Here is a 9,728-nt window from a genome sequence, read left to right on the forward strand (position 1 = left end):
AGGGCGAGTGGCTGGCCCGCAGCTGAAGCGGGGCACGGCCTGGGCGGACGCAGGCTGGCGGCTGCCGGGGAGCAGAGCGGAGGCAGCTACAATCCTGGCCGCCGGGCCTGAGCGCCTGGAGCCGCCTCCCACCCCCAGGGCCCGGCCTCGCCCCCAAGGCCCCCAGTCTGCGCGCAGGAGCGAACATTTCCCTCTCCGCACGCTCAGTCCTCAGCCCTCGGCGCCGGGAAAGGACCGGAATGAGACTTCAGAAAATAAAACAACACGGGGTGGTGAGCCCCCTGAGAAAGGGAGAGAGGGGGGCGGCCAGAGCAACAGAACAGGCACACAGCCCCTCCTCAGTCCCCGGGGAACGCCCCCATCGACCCCCAGGGAGAGCCCCCCTCCCCCACCGGCCCCGCCCCCGCTGCTGGGAAACACCCCACTGACTCCCACTGGTATGTAAAATCTCAACACTTGATCATTTATTTCTTTTTTTTTTTTTTGCAACAAAACAGGTAATAAATATTATTTAGCACTTTTTTTCTTTTTACAAAAATAAAACAGATGATACACTCTGGGGGGGGGCAGCGATGGAGCAGGGATGTTACTGACAGACGCGGCCCGGGTTCGCGGGACGCAGAAAGCACGCGAGGGTTTGTCATCTGTGTTAAAAGTGGCAAAAGACACGGATACAGAGGAGGCCCGGCTCCGACGCGGGGGGCGGGCGGTCACGTGAGCATACAGTTTCACAGCACGCACTGACCTGGTCACTGAGATATTTACACATCAAGGAAGGAAAAGCAAACGCCAGAACCCCCAAACACCCCAAACCATATTCCCGGCAACAGCCTGTGAGTCCCGCCCAGCCCTCGGAACCAGGTCCGCCCCAGCGGGTGAGGGGCCTGACCTCTGGGTGCTCAGAGAGTGGGGTGGGCGGCGGACTTTGAAAATAACGAAGAAGCCACCGCGCCGCCCGCCCGAGCGGACAGTGAGGGCCCTTCCACCCGCCGGCCCTGCGCCGAGCGCCCGGGAAGCGCGTTGCTGCTGCTGCTGCTGGAAAAGGGGACGCGGGCGCGGGAGCCGCAGGGAGGACGCTCGCTTCTCTCAGGGCGTGGGGTGACCCGATCTGAAACCGCACGCGACCACGGCGCTTCTGGTACCCACCGCCAGCTTCCACCAACTCCGAGCCCGGGCCTCCCGGCCGCTCCGGGGCCCCTCCCCGGAGGCCTCACCCGCCCAGAAACGTGGGGAAGGAGAGGGAGTCCCCAACGCCTCCCTCCCCACCCCGCAAGTAACGAAGTGCAGCCAGAGCGAGGCCTGGTCCCCGGAAAACCCGTTCTGAGAATCCCCTCTTCGGGGGCAGAAGGGGTGTTTGGGGAGGTGTGCACACAGCAGTGCCCTCTTAGAGGGGTGTCCACCGGGCCGCGCTGACGCCGGAGAGGGCTGGGCCAGGTCCCGGGGCGCACGCCCCTCTCACTCCCCAAGTTCAGTGCGTCCCAGCGGGGCTGGCCTCGCACCCCTGACCCCAACCCAGCCACAGGCCCCAGCGCCGCCAGTCCTGGCTTCCCCGCGGCCTCCGCGCCCTCCCCTCCCCGCCGGTCAGAACGAGCCGACCCGCTGGCTACTTGGCGTCGGAGGTGAGGCGCTGCAGGCCGCCGGCGCCCATGGCCGCCACGTGGTGGTGCGGCGGCGGCACCTGGCACATGCTGCAGGGACAGGGCACGCCGCCCCAGTGCTGGAAGCCGCCGCCCCCCGCCGCCGCCGCCGCCCCCCAGCGGGGCCGCCGCCGCCGGAGACTTGAGCAGGCCGTGCGGGGGCCGGATGGAGCCGACCGACGACAGCCCGGAGCCGGGCAGGGAGGCGCTGGACACCGCGGCGGCGGCGGCAGCGGCGGCGGCGGCGGCGGCGGGCGGCAGGATGGGGTGGTGCACCGCGGGGTGGTGAGCGGCCGCGGGGTGCGCGGCGGCGGCGGGCAGGGGCGCGGAGTGCGCCAGGCCGCCGCAGGGGGACGGGTGGAAGCCGGCGTGGTGGCCGCCGTAGATCTCGCTCACCAGCCGCTTCATCTCCTCCAGCGAGTTGGTGAGCATGAGGATGTAGTTGCGCGCCAGCAGCAGCGTGGCGATCTTGGAGAGCTTGCGCACCGACGGGCCGTGCGCGTAGGGCATGACCTCGCGCAGCCCGTCCATGGCGATGTTGAGGTCGTGCATGCGCTTGCGCTCGCGGCTGTTGATCTTGAGGCGCAGCTGCTGCAGCTCGGGCTCCGTCAGCTGCTTCTTGTCCTTCTTCGTGGACGACGCGGCCGCCGCCGACGCGCTGGACGAGGACCTGAAGCCGCCGCCGCCCAGCTTGTCCCCCGGGTGCGCGCCCGCCGCGCCCAGGGCGCCGCGCAGCTCCGAGCTCAGCTCCGGCGGGCAGTCGCTCGGCGTGGACGAGGACACGGTGCCCCCGGTGAAGCCGCCGCCGCTGCCCTTGCCCCGGGCCGTCAGGAAAAGGTCATCCGGCTCGGGCGAAGACGGGCGGCTGGACACCAGGCTGGCGTCCGAGTCCATGGCCCCGGGACCGTGGCGGCTTTCGCAGGTCCTTCCTCCCCGGCTTCCCAGCGCCCCGCACGCCGCCTAGGAGGAGAGAGCCGGGAGCGAAGTGAGCTCAGCGAGAGAGAGAGAGCTGCGCCGCGCGGGGTCCAGGCTCGGGTGGCGGGTCGCCTGGTGTCCACCTCGCCACCCTAGGCCTTCCTTGGGGCGGGGGGGGGGGGCAGGTGCGCACACGTATTCTCTGCTTCCCTCCCCGCAACCTCCCCTCCGCGCTCAGCCACAGGTTGCTCCAGGCCAGGGAGCCGCGGGCGTCCCCGTGCGGGTGGCATCTAGAGGGCTCACACCTTCCGCCAGGCACGGGGAGCTGGCCTCCCGGGTTGCTATAAACAAGTGGCAAGTGAAGGTTTCCCTTTGGGAAGGGCCAAGTCTAAATAGATATGCATTTGGCTCCTCACACGCATCCACCTCATCTCCATCGACACCGCGGAGCCGACACGCGTGCATACACGCACCCAGTGCCCGCACCCAGTGCCCGCACCGAGCCTGGGTTCCGGCGCTGCGCCCGGGGCCGCGCGGAGCTCGCCGGTGACCAGGACTCGGGCAGAAGCAGCCCTGGCCGCCCGACTTCTCGTTTGCGGGCGAAGGATGCTGCGTGGGTGCGAGGTGGGTCAGAGCGAGGAGCCGCCGTGGAGAACTGACGGGCAGGGGCGGGCTCGGGGCCCCTCTACGGAGCTTCGTGGGGAGCAGCCCAGTGGAGGGGCATCCGCCCCGGGGGGGTAGCTGGGGCCGCGGAGGGCGGGGACACTTACTGTGGATGCAGTGAGAGGCGCTCGTTCCCAGACGCCGCCGTGGAGAGCCGGGCTCAGGCGCGGAGGGCGCGTGGGTCTGTAATGCGCACCCGCACCTTTCCGCGCTCGGCCGCTTCTTATAGCTCGGCGGCGGCGACCGCGGCGGTGGTGGCCCGAGCAGGGGCGGGGAACAATGCGCGGGTCCTGGAGGGGCCGCCGCGCCAATGAGCTGGGCCCGCGGCGGGTGGGGGGTGGTGGGGGGGGAGCCGGGGAGCTGACGTCATCCGGGCTAATTCCGCTCAATGAACTGGCGGCGCCCGGCGCCCGCCTCCTCCCCGCCTGCAGCCAATGGGCGCGCGCAACGGCGGTTCTCGGAGGAGCCGGAGGCGGGGTCGGAGGCGGGGCCGGGGGCGGGGCTGGGCGGGGCGTGTGAGAAGCGAGGCGGTGGGGCGGGCTCGCGGCGAAGTGCAGAGGACTGATCGCGATCGCGACCGCCGGAGAAAGGGAACTTTGTTACATTTGTTGAAAAATACGGTGGCCAGAGAGTCGCGCTGGGGGATGGGCTGGGCTGGGAGCTCCACAAACTAAGCTGGTACCCGATGCGGTGAGATGCGCGCTGGGGCTAGAGTTTCTCTCTCTCTCTCTCTCTCTCTCTCTCTCTCTCTCTCTCTCTCTCGGTTCTCCGCTGCCGGTCCCCACCCCATGGGTTTAGCACGCGGACATTTGGAACCCCCTGTAAGCGGCACCCGGGCACAAAGCACCCACTTTCTTGGCACTCTAAGAGCTCGCCAAGGAGGTGGACGGGAGCGCCCTCCGCTGGGGGCAGGGCCTGGCGAGACGCAAGGCGGGCAGGGAGGAGGGAGGGCGCCTCCCCCCAACGGTGTTTGCAAAGAAGTAACGACTCTCCCGTTAAGTTGAGGACGGTGCGGACCTCGGGACTAGCGCTTCCGCGGAGCGCCGGACCCAGAGTTAAGCACACAGCCTGCATCCATTAGCTCGCGCTCCCAGCATCCGCTCTGCGGGCCTCACCGCGACGCGGGGCGGGCAACGCCGGGCTGTCTGCAGGAAGAGGCGCCAGGCCTGGGCCAAGCTTCCGCACACCCAGGGCCGCGTTCCCACAGGCTTTAGCCGGCCCAGCCGGGTTCCGGACACGGACAGCTGTGACCGGGAGAAATGAAACCGGTCTTAGAGCCATCTACCCATTTTATAGATGGGAATGGAGGGACTGTGTCTGCCTGCGGCCAGTCTGCAGAAAAAGACTGCTAACCCTCTGCGGGGCGGCCCTGCCCGACTGCGGACGCCAGCGCGCTCCCCAGGCGCGGCCTCTCCCCTCTCCCCGCGCGGAATTTCTCTAGTCCACACATTCAAGCACAGGCGCTTGTTTCGGGGGCCCAGGACCCCGCGCCTCTGCCGTGCCCTCAGCACACGCCCAGCCCCGCTCAGGGAACGTTACAGTCGGGGGCCGGGAGGGGGGCTGTTTGGCAACGTTTCCTTTGCAGGAAGGCTTAGAAAACCAAGCAAACAACACACACCGTGAGCGATGTGCCTCCAAGTCAGCGAAGTTACAAAATACACAAACACGAAAAGTAGCCCACCGCGTTGCTCGCAGCCTCCCCGCCCCCTGTCCGCTAGGAAGCCCGGCGGGCTCCCCCCCCCCACCCGCCCTCTCCAGCCTTCTGGGGCGTCCTTCTCTAGCCGCGGTCCCCCAGCTGGCCCTGCAGGGTCCGTTAAGTATTTGATGCGCGGAGAACTGAAGCGCGGGGACATGTCCTCCAGCGGCTCAGGAGGGTGACGGCGAGCGCTCCACCAGGAGAATCCGCCACAGAGTCCCACGCGGACAGCAGGGCGGGGAGGGGGCTGGGCTGTGTGAGGGCCACCCCTCTGGGCCCCTGAGGCGGCTGGCAGTGAGGACACCGTGTGTGTATGTGGGGGGGGGAGGTGCGGGGTGCGCATCCGGGCGTGAGCCTGTGCGCGGCCTGTGTATCTAATGAGCGCAGGCGGGACACGCGCAGCCTGGCCCCCCCCCGCGCGCCCCCCGTTAGTCCCGAAGGGGCACGCGGCTCGGAGCCCCAGCTCCTTCTTTAGCCACTTGCCACTGGCCCCGGCGGGAGGGGAGGTCTGAGGCTCTGGGGCGCCTGCTGGGTCGGAAGCGGGGAGCAGGGGAGGGACCCGTCTTGGAACAGCGGGAGTTTAGGGCCCGGGCAGGCGCGACGCGAGGCGGCAGAGCTGGCTTACTCGCCAGGTTCCCGCGTGGACGCCCCTAAGACCAACCCAGGCCCAGCACCGGGCCGCCCGCCGAGGAGGCACTGGTGGCCTTTCGGGGCCCTCCCTCCCCACGCTGGGGCTCGGGTGGCAGCTCCGGGCTACCGGCCCCTGCTCCTGGCAGCCTCCCCACAGGCACCGGGAGGTGGGGCGGGCTGTGTGCCCGGGCTCCTTGGCGCAGGGGCAAGTGGGTCGCTGGGCACCCCGGAGCCCCCGCCCCCGCCAGGAATAATGGGGACGGGAGCCCGCCCATGGCGCTGGCCCCCTTGCGTCCTGGCGGCGCCCGGGCTCTCGTCCAGCTCTTGAGTCCAGCGCCTGGTGTGCACGTCCTGGGGGAGACCCCCCACGGGAGGGGCCCCCTCCCCGGCCCCTCCAGGCACCGCCTTCGCCACCCGCGCGGCCGGTAGCGGGATTCACTCGCCGAGGCCGATCGCAGGCGCCGAGTTCCGGGCCGGCTTCCTGGGCGCGGGCGCCTCGTCCAAACGGAAGGCGCGTCTCCCCGCCTTTGTGTTTCGCTCCCACAAAAGGCCGGGTGCGTGTCGCGGCCGCGTTCGCTCAGCCGCCAGGCGGCCCGGGAGGTGCCGGTGCCAAAGGCTGGCGGCCCGCGGGTCTCCAGGGCGCAGACCGCCCTCCGCTCCGCCCGGCCCTCCTTCCGGCCTCGCCGCCCTCTGCGCGGTCACAGCGTCCGCCCGGAGCGGGCTGTGCGGGGCGCCGGCTCCTGGCTCCGAGGGCCGAGGAGGAGAAGGCAGTTGGGCCGTCGCTCCCGGTCCGGACCCGCAGGAACGCAGAGCGGCCCTCGGAGGCCGAGCTCTGCGCACAGACCCATCTGTCCCCCCAGCCTCCCCCAGAGCCGCCCCTCACCGCGTGTCCGGGCCTGACACGTGGAAGGTGCCGGGCAGACACCTCTGAGCGCGCACACGCACACACACGCACACACACACACACATGTGCGGGCTGGCGTGCACGTGACTGTTCCATGGGGCACAGATTCTGTGGTCTCGGTGTCCACGGTCAGCCACGCGGTCTCTAAAGCGGCTGCTGGGTGCCCGGGAGCCTCAGCGAGTCCCGCAAACGGTGGCTGTGACCACGGAAAGGCCACCCGCCTGCGCTGGGCCGGCACTGAGCGCATCTGCCGACTTCACCTTCTTCCCTCTCTCCCACCTGGAGGGATGGCAGCGCACTCACCCAGAGGTGCGGACCTTTGGCCAGTCAGGGAGGGGCGGCAGGTCCAGGGAGGCAGCAGGTGGGGAGGGAGGCGGCAGGTGGGGAGGGAGGCAGGGGAGGGGGGCAGGGCTGGGAGGCAGGGCTGGGAGGCAGGGATGAGGGAGGCAGGGGTGAAGGACAGGGGGAAGGGAGGCAGAGGTGGGAGTGGGAGGCAGGGGAGGGAAGCAGGGGTGAGGGAGGCAGGGGTGGGGGTGAGGGAGGCAGGGGTGGGGGTGGGAGGCAGGGGTGGGGGTGGGAGGCAGGGGTGGGGGTGGGGGGCAGGGAAGCTAAAGAAAAACAAAAAAGCAGCCAAACAAAACCCCAAACGGATGGCCCCTCCCCCCTTCCCGCCAGTCGCCCTTGGAGTTAACCGGCACCTCAAGTTCACATGGTGCGAAGCTGGGATAGGATGGGGGGCTGGGATAGGATGGGGGGCTGGGATAGGATGGGGGGCTGGGATAAGATGGGGGCTGGGATAGGATGGGGGGCTGGGATAGGATGGGGGGCTGGGATAGGATGGGGGCTGGGATAGGATGGGGGGCTGGGATAGGATGGGGGGCTGGGATAGGATGGGGGCTGGGATAGGATGGGGGGCTGGGATAGGATGGGGGGCTGGGATAGGATGGGGGGGCTGGGATAGGATGGGGGCTGAGATAGGATGGGGGGCTGGGATAGGATGGGGGGCTGGAATAGGGTGGGGGGGCTGGGATAGGAGGGGGGCTGGAATGCACTTTCCTGGATCTCAGCTTACACCCGTTGCGGAGAGGCGCGTTGCTCCCCTTTTACAGGAGGAGACACTGAAGGTCCGAGGGGTTCACCCACAGCCCACTGGACCCCCAGTCCCAGGGCCGTGGTGGCGCCCCCCCAACTATGAACACGGGCGCTCCCCTCCCCTAAGTTAATCTGGGGGTGAGGGTGGTGAGCAGGTGGAGAGCACGGGGAGACCTCCTCAGTGGTGGGGGGGGGAGCCCCTGGGGCCTGGGGTGGTGAGGACCGGCGACAGGAACGGTGTCTCGGCTGCGACCTTCGGACCCAGTGAGGCAGCCCGGGCTCTGAAGAGCCTCTTCCAGCTCCAGGGGCCCACTCTGCGCCCCGTTTCTGGAGACAGCCGGCGCCTGCGCTTGGCGCTGCGGGAGGGGTTATCGCACCCCCAGGAGCTGCCTGCTCGCAGAGGAGACGTGCACCGGGGCGAGGTCTCCCCAGGACCTTCAGGATCAAGTCAGCGTTCTTTGCCGAGGCCTGGGGTTCGGGGCCTGCGCCCGCCAGCTCCTCCCCCGCTCCCTCCTGCGCCCCCTTTCTCCACGTGCTCTGCGCTTTGTGTGGTCTATCCTCGTCCAGTAGGAGGGTCGCGGGGTGGGGGTGTCACCGGGGGAGGCCCCTCCTCCGGGCGGGGAGTGCTGCGGGGTGGGGGCGCCCCAACTCGCTGCGTGCGCCTGGGGCCCGGAGCAGGCACAGGCCCAAGGGCTCGCTGTGTCCAGTGGGCAGAGTGTGGGCCTCAGAGGGAGGGTCCTGGGTTCAGCTCCCGCAGGGACATGAAGGGTCCCGGGTTCGACTCCTGCAGGGACATGAAAGGTTCTGGGTTCGACTCCCGCGCAGGGCACATGAAGGGTCCCGGGTTCGACTCCCGCAGGGCACATGCCCGGGTTGCGGGCTCCGCCCCGAGTGAGGCAGCGGATCCATGACTCTGTCTTCACTGGTGTCTCTCTCCCTCCCCCTCCTCTCTGAAACCAATAAAAACACACATTTACAAAAGAAGTTTCCACGGTCACAGGCCCTCACCACGCTTCAGAGGAGAGCCCCCCCTTAAACCCTTTCGGGCGGTGAGCGCGCTCCGTCCCGGCTGGGGGGCGGGAGACACCCCCTCCGAAGCCCAAGGGCCGCCTCCTCCCGGGGCTCCCTGCCGCTCCCCGCCCCTCACGCCGCAGACCCAGAGCGGCCCCGCTGATGCTCCGCCCCAGACTCAGGCCGCTGCCCACTGGCTTCAGTCTCCGGGCGCATCCCGCGGTCAAGGACGGTGGGGCCTCCCTCGTGGCAACCGGGCGCACAGGGAAGCGGGGACCCCTGCCTGTGGGCGCCGGCGGCCCCCCACCAGCGCTGCAAACTGGGGGGGCAGCTACTTCCCTGTGTGTGTGTGTGTGGGGGGGGTGTCTAGTGGAGGTTCCGGCCCTGCACGCCCCGCCCGCCGGATCCTGGGGCTGGACGCCCCCCCTCCCCCCACGCCCTCCCTCCCGCCTCTGTTAGTCTCTGCGCCTCCCTTCTCCTCCGGCCTCCTTCCTTCCAATACATGATCTGAATTTTACTGTGATTTCCCTGGTTATTGAAATGGCCTGGATCTAGCCCTCCGTCAGCCAGCGGTCAGCCTGTGGGAGGAACCCGAGGCCGAGGCCTGGGGTGGCGCCCTCCCCCCTCCCCCCACACCCCCAGTTCTGGGGCCCTCCCTAAGCTCTAAGAGACCCCACACTTCCTTTAAAATGATTCATTGATTTTGTTTTCCCGGATCATAGAAATAACCCAGGTCCTTGTTTTAAAAATTGGGACAACCCAGGGTGTTAGGCTGAAGGGAACTGGGAAATGCGGGGTGCATAGCCAGGGGAGCGATGAGCAGGACCTGTGATGGGCTGAGCTGTGTCCACCCACCATTCCCAGGATGGAGTCCCAGCCCCCGTCACCTCGGAATGTGACTGCACTGGACACAGGTCCTTAAGGAGGTCATTAGCCGGTGGGCGTGGCTCAGGGGTTGAGCATCTACCTGTGAACCCGGAGGTCACAGTGCCACTCCTGGTCAGGGCGCAGGCTCCATCCCCAGTGGGGGATGAGCAGGAGGCAGCTGGTCCACGATTCTCTCTCATCACTGATGTTTCTCTCTCTCTCTCCCTCCCTCTCTGATCCTCTCTCTGAAATTAATAACAACTTTTTTTAATTAAAAGGAGGTCATTCAGGGGGGCCTTAAATCTAATAGGAC

The 9,728-nt window shown here is 68.2% G+C and overlaps 1 protein-coding gene across 1 annotated transcript; it reads right to left on the reverse strand.

Moving 5' to 3' along the window:
* Window positions 1-435: 435 nt before the first annotated feature.
* OLIG2 (oligodendrocyte transcription factor 2) lies at window positions 436-3,451 on the reverse strand. The gene is given in 3 exon segments (XM_080655973.1): window positions 436-1,733; window positions 1,735-2,597; window positions 3,323-3,451. Coding segments are annotated over 2 exon segments (927 nt in total). The 5' UTR covers window positions 2,532-2,597; window positions 3,323-3,451; the 3' UTR covers window positions 436-1,603.
* Between the last annotated feature and the right edge of the window lie 6,277 nt (window positions 3,452-9,728).

The sequence above is a fragment of the Plecotus auritus genome (genome assembly GCF_963455305.1).
Source record: "Plecotus auritus genome assembly, chromosome: 2".
NCBI lineage: Eukaryota > Metazoa > Chordata > Mammalia > Chiroptera > Vespertilionidae > Plecotus > Plecotus auritus.